The sequence below is a fragment of the Bubalus bubalis genome, chromosome 16, assembly GCF_019923935.1.
Source record: "Bubalus bubalis isolate 160015118507 breed Murrah chromosome 16, NDDB_SH_1, whole genome shotgun sequence".
NCBI classification, from domain to species: domain Eukaryota; kingdom Metazoa; phylum Chordata; class Mammalia; order Artiodactyla; family Bovidae; genus Bubalus; species Bubalus bubalis.
In genome coordinates, this window is record NC_059172.1 from 56,246,941 (window position 1) to 56,261,336 (window position 14,396).

At 44.4% G+C, this 14,396-nt stretch overlaps 1 protein-coding gene across 10 annotated transcripts in view; it reads right to left on the reverse strand.

Annotated features, from left to right (window-relative positions):
• The window catches only part of KMT2A (lysine methyltransferase 2A), a 78,031-nt gene that overhangs the window by 9,868 nt on the left and 53,767 nt on the right, over positions 1-14,396 (reverse strand). For 8 of the 10 annotated variants that reach the window (XM_044929675.2, XM_044929674.2, XM_044929676.2 and 5 more), the window contains 7 exons: positions 13,370-13,530; positions 11,961-12,146; positions 7,512-11,748; positions 6,767-6,847; positions 5,815-5,879; positions 4,399-4,569; positions 3,411-3,485 (listed from right to left, as the gene is read on the reverse strand). In XM_044929675.2, the coding sequence (XP_044785610.2) occupies positions 3,411-3,485; positions 4,399-4,569; positions 5,815-5,879; positions 6,767-6,847; positions 7,512-11,748; positions 11,961-12,146; positions 13,370-13,530 (4,976 nt within the window). Of the gene's footprint in view, positions 1-3,410; positions 3,486-4,398; positions 4,570-4,699; positions 4,741-5,814; positions 5,880-6,094; positions 6,150-6,766; positions 6,848-7,511; positions 11,749-11,960; positions 12,147-13,369; positions 13,531-14,396 lie in introns of those variants that run through there. The other 2 variants (XM_044929678.2, XM_044929680.2) reach the window with 2 other exon arrangements.

A 14,396-nucleotide genomic window follows, 5' to 3' on the forward strand; every position in this document is an offset into this window, starting at 1 on the left:
TGTATTACGTATACAAACCTCGCAATGTGAAAGCAACCAGATAAATGTGTAGGATACAGGATACATGTGTAGGATACTGTGGGAACAACCTAGTCTCTTGTGGGTGATCTGCTTCCTCATCCAACAAATATTTCCTGATCACCTGCTCTATCACCCGCATTCGTTCTATCCACTGTGGCAGAAAGAATCTTGGGAAAACAAAGGTGAACATAACTGGAAGGTACCTGAGACTGGAAGGTCTCAGTTTTAATGTCACCTCAAGAGACGCCTTTCCTGACCACTCTATCTAGAAAAGACTCCCTGCCACCAAGTACCTAACCTTGTGTCAGACTCTTTCATCACTCCATTTTATCTTCTTCAGAGCGCTGACAGCTGCCTCTAGAATATAAGCGTGTGGGGACAAGGACCAGGCAGTAGCCTGGGAGATGGAGACTGATGGACAGGCTCTGGACTATGGAACACAGTGATCAATGTGGTTCACTCTCAGCATCTGCTACTTTGTTTTCTATGTCTGTGTTTGCTAAGTCGCTTCAGTCATGTCCGACCCTTTGTGACCCCATGGACTGTAGCCACCAGGCTCCTCTGTCCATGGGATTCTCTAGGCAAGAATACTGGAGTGGGTTGCCATGCCCTACTCCAGGGGGTCTTCCCAATCCAGCATTTCCTGCAATAGCAGGTGGGTGCTTTACCACTAGTGCCACCTGGGAAGCTCTGTGTCTGTGGGTCTATTTCTATTTTGAAGATAAGTTCATTTGTATCATTTTTTTTTTTAGATTCCACATGGTGGCACTACTAGTAAAGAACTGGCCTGAAATGCAGGAGACCTAAGAGATGTGGGTTCGATCCCTGAGTTGGGAAGATCCCCTGAAGAAGGAAATGGCAACCCACTCCGGTATTCTTGCCTGGAGAATCCCATGGACAGATGAGCCTGGTGGGCTACAGTCCATGGGGTTGCAAAGTGTCGGACACGCTAAGAAACTTCTTCACATGTTCACAGCACATTCATAAGCGATATCATATATTTGTCTTTCTCTGTCCTCTCTTCCCTCTTGAAACAAAAATATTATAAAGAAAATTCCTCTAGGTACTCATTCATTTTCCTTTCCAGGACCAATCTGAAAAGAGATTGTTAGAGAGGTGGCTAGATACAGAAGAGCCAGAGTGAATGGAAGGTTTTCTTCCACCCTAGGTTAATTAAAATCTGTAATTGTGCTTGGAACTGTGTGATACATTTTTATACTGCCTAAACTTAATTTGAAATCTAATACCAATGAATCTATTTCAACTTTAAAAAGGAAGTATAACAAAAACACAATGAGACACCATTTCATACTCACTAAGATGTCTATGATCAAAAAGACAGACACTAACAAGTGTTGACAAGGGTATGGATATTGGAATCACTGTGCCTTGCTGGTGGAAATGTAAAATGGTGATGCCACACTGGAAAAACAATGTGGCAGTTCCTCATAAAGCTAAGTACAGAGTCACCACAGACCCAGCTGTTCCACTCCCAGGAGCAGAATCTTACATGTATCATCAATATTTAGTTCAGAGTGACCCTGGGAAGAGGCCATATAAAAAATCTTAATTATAGTTCACCCAGTGACCACCACAGTTGGACAGAGCAGAATCTATGAACCGTATTTTGTTGTCCCCCAAATATCTCCCTCACCAATCTAAAAAACAAAAAAGACACTATCCCCAAAGTAAAAAAGAAGGCAGCCCACAGAATGAAAGAAAATATTTACAAATTACATATCTGATAAGGAATTATTATCTTTAATATACAGAACTTATGAAACTCAACAACAAACAAAAAAACACCTTACGAAGAAACAAAGGACTTGAATAAACATTTCTCTAAAGAAGATACATAGATGGCTGATAAGCACAAGAAAAGATGCTCAACATCTCAAGTGATTAGGGAAATGTACAGAAAACAAGTATTGGTGAGGATGTGGAAAAATTGGAACTTTTGTGTATCACTGGTGGGAATGTAAAATGATATAGACACTGTAGAAAACAGTTTGGCAGTTTTTCATAAAATTAAAAATAGAATCACTGTAAGATCCAGCAATTCTACTTCTGGGTATATATCCAAGAGAACTGAAAGCAAAGTCTTGAAGAGATAACTGTACACACATGTTAATAGCAGAATTATTCAAATTATCAAAAACTGGGAAGCAATCTGAGTGCCCACTGATGGATTAATTGATAAAGTAAATGTAATACACATTAAATGGAATAATATTCAGCCTGAAAAAGGAAGTTCTGCAACATGCAAGGATGCACCTGGAGGACATTATGCTGAGTGTACTAAGCCAGGCGCAAGAGGACAAACACTCACATGAGGTGCTGCAAATAGTTAAAATCACAAAGATGGAAAGAAAGAATAATGGTGGCTACCAGAAGTTGTAGGAAGGGGAGAATAGGGAGTCACTGTTTAATGGATATACAGTTTCAGTTTTACAAGATGAAAAGTTACATGGACTTCCCTAGTGGTTCAGTGGTTTAAAGAATCCGCTGGCCAATGCAGGGGACATGAGTTCAATCTCTGGTTTGAAAAAATTCCACATGCTGCAGGGCAGCTAAGCCCATTTGCCACCACTACTGAAGCCGTGCGCCCTAGAGCTCGTGCTCCACAAGAGAAGCCACCACGATGAGAAGCCCGTGCACCGCACCCAGAGAGTAGCCCCACTCGCCACTAGAGAAAGCCCACACACGGCTACGACGATCCGGTGCGGCCAAAAACATAAACAAACAAATAAGATGAAGAAAAGTTAGAGAGATGGATGGTGGCAAGGGCTGCGCAACAAGGTGGCTGTATTTAATCCACTGAAGTGTATACTTACAAATAATTTTAAATTATTTCTCATTTAAAAATTTTGTTATGTGTATTTTACTACAATAAAAATTGTAAAAAAGGGAAAAAAAAGGAATAAAGTACTGAGGTGATGTTACAGTAGAGAAATCTTGAAAGAATTATATTAAATGAAAGCAGCCAGGCACAAGAGGCTATGACCTGTATGATTTATTTCTGCAGGAAATGTATGAGTAGGTGCATCCAGAGACAGAGCAGAGGAGTGGCTGCCAGGGGCTGGGGCTGAGGCATGACCGCTAATGGGTATGGGGTTTCTTTTAGGGATGATGAAAATGTTCTGCAGTTATCCAGTAGTGATGGCTTGCACAGCTCTGTGAATACACTAAAAGCCACTGATTTGTATGCTTTAAATGGGTAAACTGTGTAGTATAAGGTTTATATCTCAATCAAGTGTGAAAAATGATTTTTTTTTTAAAAAGGAGGATGATTTTTTTTTTTTTTTTTGGGTAGAACCACCCCTGTAGCTTAGAGTTACAAGCTACCAGAGGATACTGAAACAGGCGGAAGATGACCTCTGTAGCATTACCTGCAAATGAGAGCTGCTTCAGGCGGGCGTTGGACCGAGCCTCCTGGACTTTGTCTGTCAGCGACTTCCAGGCATCTGTAAGGAGGTAAGATACTCGGTTTAAGTGTCGCTCTGCGATGGACCTGAAACTACCACAACACTGGTAGTTGATTATACTGCAATTAAAATAAGAAGTTGTTTTTGTTTTTTTAAGATATTCAGTCAAACATCTCAATACCAATGTAGTGAAAATATCCCCTGCTAAATTGGCTTTGTGTTGTTTTCTTAGTTTAAATCAGTTCACTGAATAAGAAAGCTGGGAAGGTGTCCCACCCAGCAGGGCTCCTTTCTATTACAAAGGATGCAAAAGCAGTGAGGAGATGCCTGTCTTCTGAAAATGACCCCTGATCCCCAAGCACTCACTTCCCTCGAGGGCAGTTCAGGTCCCAAACCTGAATATGTGGCATGAACTCTGCTCCCTGTAGCCCTAACCAACACAGTAACAGCAGCAATGGTTAACCAGGACTGTGGGAAGATCACAACCTCTCAGCTCCTTATAATTAAGGGGTTTAACCAGAAAACCTTCACAATCCCTTCCACCTCTAACTTGAGTCTGTGATCTCTCTTCCCATGCTCTGCATGTAATACATCTTATATAGAACTCGCACTCTTATTTTTTTTGTTTGTTAGCTTTACAGATCACTTTTTTTAGTCACCCAGGCCTGAATCTTCAGTCATCTTTGACTCATCTCTCTCTGCCCTCTACATCCAAGCAGTCATGAATGTGTCCGTTCTTCCCTCCTTTCCTTTCCTCTCCTTCCAGAAGTGGACTTTCTTACCTGACATCTCTACTGCAGCAATACTCTAACTAGTGGCCTCTTGCCTTCTGGTGTTTCCAGTCCACTCTGTCATATGCGGAGCTGCCCGCATAGATGGCGCTCCTACAGATGAAGTGCAGCCCCGGCTGACGGAGCCTGCGCTGTCAGCCGACCTAACGTAACCCACGCACCTTCAATACTTTCTGCACATATCTGAAAGCCATCATCACTTGAAATTTCAAAGACAAGTCCTTTCTTGGGCTTTTTCTCAGCAATGCTCTCCTTCCGCTTCTGTTCTTGCTGGAGCCAGAGCATCAGTGGAGAGCTGAAATTACTTTCTTCTTCTTCTGCTGTTTTAGGTTCTGTGAGGGAGAAAATGGGGGCCAGAGTGGATGCCACAGCACACACATACTGAGTCCTTTACACACGTCATCTCTAAGCCTAACAACATTTCACAGCTGGCTTCATCATTCCCATTTACAGATAACACACCTGAGGCTCAAAGAAGCGGAGCAGCTTGCCTGAGGTTAGAGCTAGAAAATGACAAAAACAAGAATATACACACATATTTTTACGTGAAGTTATACTGTCTCTCTAGTGAGTTTCTATAATCACAATCTAACCGTTTTACACTAAGTAATTGCCCTCAATAGAGTCAAAGCTAAAAAATAACAATGGTTAACATGTATGAGGAATGCTTCCAGGAATTTTCTAAATTAACTCAGATAAACCTCGGAACAATCCAGTGAGGCAGGTGTCATTATTATCTTAATTTTAAAGGTGAGAAAACTGAGATGGAGAGAGGTCAAGGAATCCAAGTTCGTACAGCGAATGTGGTAAAGCTGGGATTTCCACCTACATGGCTCCAGAGTCTGCACTCAGCCACCACCCCTCATACTGCCCACTGACACAGAGATGTGTCAATCCCCTCCAGGAATCAGCAAATAAGCAGAATGTGACTACTGCCCAAACCTTATGCCTAAGCATTTTCTCTACCTGGTTTTCTTCCAGGAATCCCCTCAATGGAAAAGGGCAAAGACTTATATCCAGAGCTCTCTAGTCTTGAAGTAACTACTTGTTTATCAATGAAACGTATCAGGACAGATGGAAGTGCTATGGAGATGCATCTGGCTATATTATATAATAAGAGTGGTTCTTGGTTTTCACTAGTGACAAGTAAAGGATGAGGGCAGCTCCTTGTAAGCTGTCTCAGCCACACTGCTGTTACAACAAGCAGGGCAGTCGAGTCTTTACAGTGTAGGTCTTAGTCTGCTGTCCTTTGGTCAATCACCAAGTTTTTTAGAGTTTTGACTTCTTTTTCCTTTAATCTAGAAAATCAGTAGGTGGAGAAGGAGATTTTTTTTTTTAACATTTAGTTATTTATTTGGCTGTGCGGGGTCTTGGTTGTGACATGCGGGACCTTTAGTTGTGGCCTGTGAGGTCTTAGCTGCGTCGTGTGGTATCTATAGAGTTCCCTGACTAGCGATTGAACCAGGGCCCCCTGCACTGACAGCGTGGAGTCTTAACCACCGGTGAAGTCCCAAGGTGATTCTTACAGTGCTTCTGGCTTTGAAATTCTGATTCTAACATGTTACCCACCCACATACCTGAATTTTCTTGTTCATGTGCTGGATTCTGTGTTGTCTGAATCTCAGGAAGAGCAGCCACTTGCCTACATGAAAAGAAAACCAAACAGGAGATGCAACGCCAGCGAGCTCTTCAATTCAAAGATAAAAACTGTCCACAACCTGCCATTTGGCTGTCAGTTACACCAGACATAAACCACAGGACGCTTTGTGTACCACCTGCCGAATGGATACACCACCACACTACTGTATGATACCCAACATCAACTATCTTTTGAGAGATTCTTCCCCAAACACTGACATTAAGTTTCTGCTTTTGGAACTGTAGATTGTGTTCTTGAAATTCTTCTCATACCCTTAAGTGTCAGAAAAAAAAAAAAAAGACACTCGTTAGAAGCAGTTCTGGAGTTGCTTAAGTGAGCTAGCTGGTTTAATTAAAAACAAAAGCAGGCTGCATGAGCCAGTAATCCACACCAATTTTCACTTTTTAAAATTAAATAAATTGTGCAAACAATCCAGATGGAGATCAACAGGAGACTAAATTACTGTAGTGTCTACACAACGGACCTGGAGACAGTCATTAAAAAATGAAGTGGCATAGAAATATGTATACAATACAATATAATTAGGCGAAGCAAACAAGTACAGAATGGTATGTACAGCATTATTCATTTTATGTAAAAAGGTATATACATATTCATACATACACCCTGTAAATCAATATGCACAGAAATGTTGGCATGAATGAAAACAAATTACAAGCAATGATTACCTCTAGGCAATAAACTGGGAAAGGTGTAAGCAGGATGAATGTGGAATCTTTATCTACTATTTAAGTAATTGTTTTTTTTTTTTACAAGCATGTATTAATTCCATTAAAAAAAAAATCAATACAAATCAGGAAGGACTGTTTTCTAAAATGAGGTGGACAGAGTTGCGGGTTTCATCTTAGGGAACTAAGTTTTGTACTCACGCTGCAGGCTGCCCACACTCCTTCTGTGGTGACTGTTCCACACTAGCTGTATCCTGCTGCTCAGCCTCTGCTCCTGGAGTCCTGGAACAGAATCGTTTGGATCTCTTCAGGAAAAACAAGAGTAAATATGTACCCAACATGGAGGTCAGGCTAAAGAAATGACTCCACCAGGGTCACATAAAACGTATGGGCTGGGAAAACTAACCTGTGGTGATACAGGTCAGTATGTCTCACCAGCCAGTGAGGAGGGGGCACTGCCTGAAGGCAGGGCACCGCGGCCTTCTGGGACACTAGCAGTATTTTATACTATGATCGAAATGGCAGCCTTGTGGGTGCATACCCAGGTAAAAATTCATTTGTGTACTTTACGTATGTCTTAATGATAATGTTTCAGAAAAGGACACCAGGAGGATCTCCAACAGGTGGTTTTGCCCTCCAGACAGGAATAATCATCCTTTGGTCTCCTAACTGAGCCTCAGCAAAAAGAAACATGAGCAAACAGTAGCACTGTTCTAATCAGAGCAGAGACTGCTTAAAGATGCGGCTCTGTTCACAGGACAAACTGCCACGAATGGAACTAAATATTACTCTATAAACTGCCACTGTGAGAAAAAAAAAAGCCCAGAAAACCTGAGTAAAGCAACTTGGGCAGAGGCGTGTCCCTCCCAGAAGACCACTTCAACAGCCTCTAAGCCAGAGCATGAAATCCCTCAGACCCCGCGGAGCCGAGGTCCGCATCTCTCACCCTGTGACTGAGGTCTGGGGTGTCGTGTTGGCTTCTTGGTCTGGAATGTGTGCTTCAGAAGAACTGGTCCGCAAGTGGGAAACTTTGTGCTTCTTGCCACTCCCTTTGTCCAAAGGCAGCTGAATCCGTTTGATTTTTGGTTTGGGTTTCGTGGGTCCCGGCACTGAGGGACTTGCTGACCGCTGTCCGGAGGATGGGGAACCCCCTGGAGAGGCCGAGCTGGCTTGCATAGCTGAGGGTAAAGCCTTGTTCTGCTCCAGGCCCATGGGATTAGGAGCATCTACTGTCTGGGTAAAGCTGGATCCCTGGGACCCTGGAGCAGAATCAAGATCCCGTTGGGAAGAGAGAACCCCAGTTTTGCTGGCGAGGAGCTGGTTCACATGGTGGAGCTGATAGTGTTCTTCTGCTTCCCCAGAAGGCGAAGCAGCTGTGACACCCGCTGTCTGGGTAGAGGGGAGCACACAGATGCTGGGTGCAGCGGTCATCGCGCCCGTGGAGGGAGTCTGTGACGTCCCCAGTGGTGGAAACATTCCTGAACTTGGCGGTAAAGCCACAGGCTGGTCTTGAATCCCCAGGCTCTGCTGGCTGGCTTTGATTAGAAGATTGCTTATGGAGCCGATATCCGGGGTACCCAGCAACCTGGGGTTGGTTAATGCGACGTGTCCTGGAACAGATGCACTACTTGTGGGGGCGGTGGTAGTTTGCATGGATACAACGTTCAGGACGGAGGAACCGGAGGCCAGGCCAGACACGGGCCCTGTCGTGAGGGGGCTGGTATCCTGGCTTATGGTGGCAGTGCCTGCCGCCGGGGCAGTGGTCCCCCCCACACTCTGCGGCAGCAGGGGTGCCTGTTCAAAATACATAATGCCAGATTTAGACCTTTTTATGATGTTGGGGACAGTTCGGTGAGATGAAGTATTCAGTGACCCCAAGTCTAAGAGATTGGGATGATTCGGAAGTTGGGAGGGAGTGAAGTTAATCAGTGTCATGTTGGAAACCACGTCTGAAGGGGCAATGTTGGAAGGGGTACTAGAGGGGGCAAGTTTCTTATTCTTTCGGGTCTGCAGGCGAGATATGGGTCTTTTCTTGAGTCCAGAGGATGGAGTGGCTACCGTGGTACTGAGGTCTGTCCTCTGGCTGGCTTCTGAAACCAAAAGCTGGGGGTCTGGAGAAGGCTGAACCCCGATGAGTAGGCCCGAAGGACTGCTGATGTTGGGGGGGAAGCTACTCTGAGTAGCGGCGGGGAAGGAATGTAAGTGCTGGTGATGAGGCATGGGGAGCAAGCCTTTGGCAGCAGGAGGGAACAACGACTGAGAGGCTGGCAGGTTCGGGTTGAGTCCTGTGGTGAGGGTGAGACCACTTCCCATGGGGCCCAACACGGACGTGTTTGTCTCCATCACACTGGGTGCTGAACTTACAGACGAGGTCAGCTGGATTTTCTGGGTCACTCCATTCGGAAGGGTTTGGAGGACGTAGAGTGGCTGCATGTTCTGGTTAACAACAATGAGTTTCTCAGTGGCTGGCTTCAGGTGGGGCGGAGTGGTCTGGACAGCGGCATTGGAAATCTGAGACGGGCCAGGGCTGTCAGTGGAGTTGGGCGCGTATTTCTGATTCTGGATGGGAACAGTAGGGGAAACGGGTACCTGAAGGCCAGGGGTGCTGCTGTTTCTAGTTAAGTCCTGATTGTTGCCATGACCTTGCTCCACAGAGCCACAGGGAGGGCTGGAGATGTGGTCCGCATCCATGTGACCCTGGATAAAGTGGTCGGGAGTCATGTGGCCCTCGGGACTGGGGTCTACTCCTGGACTCAGCAGGGAGGAGTCGCCTTCAGAGGAGGCTTTTTCTGTGATGGTTACTCTCTTCTCTCCTGAGTCTGAGATCACGGCTAGCCTACTGGAGTTCTGGCTAGGCACCGTGGGACTCCGGGTGGTCAGGACGGAGAGATCTGATGGCAGCTCTAAGGGCAACTCAAACTGCTCCTCCGCTGAGATGGAGGAAGAGACACTACTGTCCACAGGCTCCGTCGTCGGCAACTGCTGGGAAAACACTTCAAAAAGACCCATGTCTTTTTCACGATTGCTGTCAAGACCCAAGCCTTCACCAAGGTTGAGGAGTTCTGACGAAGAGGACTCTGGGCTCTCACCCAAAGCCTGCATGGACGGAGTATTCTTTAGGACAAAGTCCATAATGTCCGAGGGCAGGATGTTCCCACAGTCGTCACTGTTGTTGTTATCCGAATCTGACTTCAGGAGCTCGGTGTTATAGGTGTCCAGCAAGTTTTTATCTGAAGGGGTGCTTGTGTGGACCCTGCGGCTCGACTCCAGCGAGCTGAGCTGAGCCTCCAGGGAGTCCTGGCCCGGTGCTTTCACTCTGCTCACGGCGTGGCAGTTATCCACCTTTGGCTCATTCTTGTGGCCAACTGAGCTCTTAATGACATGTTCCTTTTCCCCAGCGTCTTCAGGCCGATCCATCTTCAAGTTCTCTGTTCCGTTTTCTTTACTGTTTCTTTTTGGAATCTGGCTGCTCTTCCGAGTTGTGGCTGTGACGCTGGTATCACTCTCTGTCCCATCATCGATGCCATCCAACTGTGAGATTTTTGGAAGATCACATTGTTCTTCCTCCCGAAATAAATTATGGGGTGTCAGCCGTTCCTCTCCACCTGAAGAAATCACTGTCCTAGAGAAGTTGTAATAGTATAAGTCGTCTTCATCTGAAGTGCTCAGGTCATCCGCCCCGTCCACCTGTCCTTCAGCAGACCTCTTGCCTCGCTTCTTCCCAGTTGAGCTGCTGTAAAATGGAATGTCTTCTTCGCCATAGGATCTTACTCCATAGAGTGGGGTGAGCCCAAAGAACATGTTAGAGCGCGCCCGGGCACTGCGGCGGGGGTATCTCCTCTTGAAAGAGCCATCTTCCTGAGGTTTGGGGCCATCCGGAAGCATCAGGTTTCTGTCCTGTACTGGAAGATTCTGATAGTTGTTACTTTGAGAATCCTGGGATGAGGTATTATTGGGGCTTGGTTGGGCCACAGGACCATCTCCTGGGCTTTCTGAGGCAGAAACTGGTTCTGTTGGAGACACAGACTCTATCTGCAAAGGGGAAACGGGACTACTTTCTTTCAGGGTGTTCTTGGACTGACCCTCACTCTCCATTTTTAGAGGTGTCAGTGTTACTTTAACTGTGCGTTTCCGGGGTGTCTGTAATTCCTTTGCAGACCCTTCCACTTGCATGGATGGAGCTTTGGGGACTCCTGGAATAGGATGGACTTTGTCCCCAATCTTCTCAGAAGAAACATTATTACATGATCGTTGCCCCATGAAATCAGGAGTCAACACTTCATCAACAAACTCTGGCTTTAGGTTTCCTTCCTCACCAGTTGCCACCTGACCAGGTTCCAAGAAAGGTTTACTGGAATGCTTTTCTTTGAAAGTTTCTTTACAAGATTTTTTGCCTTTCTGTCTCCTATCTCTGGAGCTGGCTCCCACATGTTCATTGATAATGGATGATCTGCTGCTCACTCCAGACAGCTTCAAGGTTTTGACTTCAGCACCTTCATCGGGATTGGGGTTTGCTGACTGGTTGCCATTTGTCTGTTGGTCTCGCTCGTTTCTCTGCCCTCTCAAATGGAGTGGTGGGAAGGGGAGGCCCTCTTTAGAAGAAAATGGCACTGAAGAAAGGTCAGCAAAAGTGCCCATTTTATTAACATTTAATTCTCCAGCTGTTGCATTATGAACCTGCGGAGCCAGTTTCGGAATGCCAGGGTAACCAACATTATGGGCCGATCCCTCTGCGTTCTTGGAACTCGGCATTTTGGTCTTCTCTCCCTTCAAAGAGGAGCTCTTGGATGTCAAGTCTGAAGCACTGGAATGCTTCGTTTCTAAAGATGAAGAGCCATCCAAGTGACTGGTTTTAGTGCCCACAGTAACCGCTGTCCTTTGCAAATTTGAAGAGGTGGGAGTGTTCTGCCCTAAATTAGCATTAGAATTCAGTGGCCCTAAGACATGATCCACTGCTTTGGCACTTGACTCCAGATCTGCAGTGGCCCCTGTGGTGGAGACAGAGGAGACACTGTTCCTGGAGTAAGTGCTCCCAGTTCTCATCGGAGACATTATCCGGAGCTTAGACCGCTGGGGTGACAAGGAAGAAGTACTGTGACGCCTGGAGCCAATGCTTCGAAGTCCAGAGGAGAGTAAAGGGTCACCCACTGTGACTATTTCATGAGTGGTTGGGGTAGGGCTTCCTAAATGAAAGAGAAAAAGTAACAAAATCTATTACAGTAGGATAAATGTGTTGCAGTCTCTGGTTTCAATGACTTGGCTATGTATGTTAACAGGTAACAGAAAATCAACATTTTCAATTGGCAAACATCATTAAGATAAAGTTTCCTGAAAGAATTACAAACTAATCTTGAGCTGACCTTGTTGGGTCGAGTAGGTCAGTGAAGTCCTTTACCTGCAGAAGGCAGTGGTCTACAGCCAGGAGATCTCTGTGTTGGAGAATAGGTGGGTGTTCGAATCCTAGGGACCTTTGAGATGACGTGATAGAAACAGGAACCAGAGGTTTGGGAATGAGGAGGTCGATCTGGTGATGGAGGACTTACAATTTCTGCTGTGTTTTGACTTTCCTTGGATGAAATTTCTGTGGCAAGAAATAAAAACTCTTACTAAAAAAGTTTAATTAAAAAAAAAAAATCAAACAAATGAGTCAAGAAAAAGCCAGCTATTAGATAAATACCAAAACAGAAACAAATGCCACCTTACAAAGCAATGCCTTTTCCCTATCCTTCAATCACAGTATTCCTCCAAATCAAATTCAACTCCCAACCTTTTTGCAAATAAAATGAAAAGACAATCCTCAGAATAGGAGAAAATATTTCCAAATGAAGCAACTGATAAGGTATTAATCTCCAAAATACACAAACAGTTCATGCTGCTCAGTACCAAAACAAACAAACAGGCATTTCTCCAAAGACACACAGACGGCAAACACACACATGAAAAGATGCTCAACATCACTAACCATCAGAGAAATACAAATCAAAACTACAACGAGATATCACCTCACACTGGTCATAACAGCCATCATCAGAAAATCTACAAACATTAAATGCTGGAGAGGATATGGAGAAAAGGGAACACTCCTACACTGTTGGTGGGAATATAATTGGTACAGCCACTATGGAGAACAGTATGGAGGTTCCTCAAAGAACAAAAAACAGAACTATCATATGACCCAGCAATCCTACTCCTGGGCATATACCTGATAAAAACCATAGTTCAAAAAGATACGTGCACCAGTGTTCACTACAGCACTATTTCCGTAAATAGTCAGGATATGGAAGCCACCTAAGTATCCACCAACAGAGGAATGGATAAAGAAGATATAGTACATACCACAGAACATTACTCAGCCGTTAAAATGGAATGAAACAGTACCATTTTACAGAGATGTGGATAGACCTAGAGACTGTCATACAAAGTGAAGTAAGCCAGAAAGAGAAAAACAAATACTGTATCACTTATATGTGGAATCTAGAAAAATGGCACAAATAAATTTATTTGCAAAGCAGATATACAGACACAGAGGTAGAGAACAAACCAAAGGGGGAAGGGCGTGGGATGAATTGGGAAATTGGGATTGACATATATACACTACTATATATAAAAGAGATAACTAATAAAAACCTACTGTACAACAGGAACTCTACTTAATGCTCTGTGGTGATCTAAATAGGAAGGAAATCTAAAAAAAGATGGGGGATATATGTATATCTATAACTGATTTCACTTTCATGTATGGCAGAAACTAATACAATATTATAAAGCAATTACATTCCAATAAAACATTTTTTAAAGAGTAACCTGCAAAAGATGGTGGACTGTGAGCGATGGTCCTGTTTTCGTCATGTTCAACAGTGCTGTTGATGTCTGGCTCCACCACCGGAGGACGGCACTCGACGATCTTGCACGTGTACACGCAGCGCTTGCGGGCGTCCGTGGTGCTCCAGTACACCCGAGAACACCTGCATGCAGACGGCAACCACACCGTCAGCGAGCGCACAGAAGCAGATACTGAGGCTGTCAAAACCTCTTCTCAGCCAAGGTTCCCTGGCCTCCTTCATTTACAGAATTTAGCTTTCTTTCATGGATTCTTATTAGAGAGTCCCCTAGTTAGGGTTTTCTGAGTTTTTTGAAGTTCTTGATTTTTTTTCCTGGCCCCTTGAAAACAGCATCAAATTTTTTTTATTGTTTTGTAAGCAGGGGAAAAATTAGTAAAATATCCTAAAATGCAAAGAAAAAAAACCCCACTAACTATTACAAGACATAGTTATGGGCCTTCAGGAAGGGATAACTGGCCAACAATGTATACAAGTGAGGAAAGATCACACCTGACATGTTTCCTTTGCAAGAAAAGTCCCATGACACAAGAGAAACGTAACTGCTTTAAATCAGCTAGATGCTGGTGGACCCTAGTGCTTTACACAAAGGGCTGCCAGCTAGACGTGGAGCAGAGACTGCTGACAGAACTGAAATGCAGAATAAACTGGCATATACACAGAACAAATGAGACTCCAAAGGGGAAGAGAGAGAAAGGGAATTTTAATTTTATATTGCCAATTTGCTACAAGTTTAAACAATTTGCTGCCTGTGGGAGCAAACTGTTACTATAAATTCTTACTGGAGAATCTGATTGTTATTGTGGGGGTTTATATTTTCAGAAGCACCGATAAAATGTAAAATGTAAAAGGAGGACAGAGGCATAAGGTGTTTGATGCCTGACAACATCTGGACTTATGAACTGAGTGAATGGAATTTAGTGGATTCTTAAAAGAGACTGACCTGGTGTTTTCTAGGTTTTATTTGGAAATGATTCTGAAATTATGTCAAT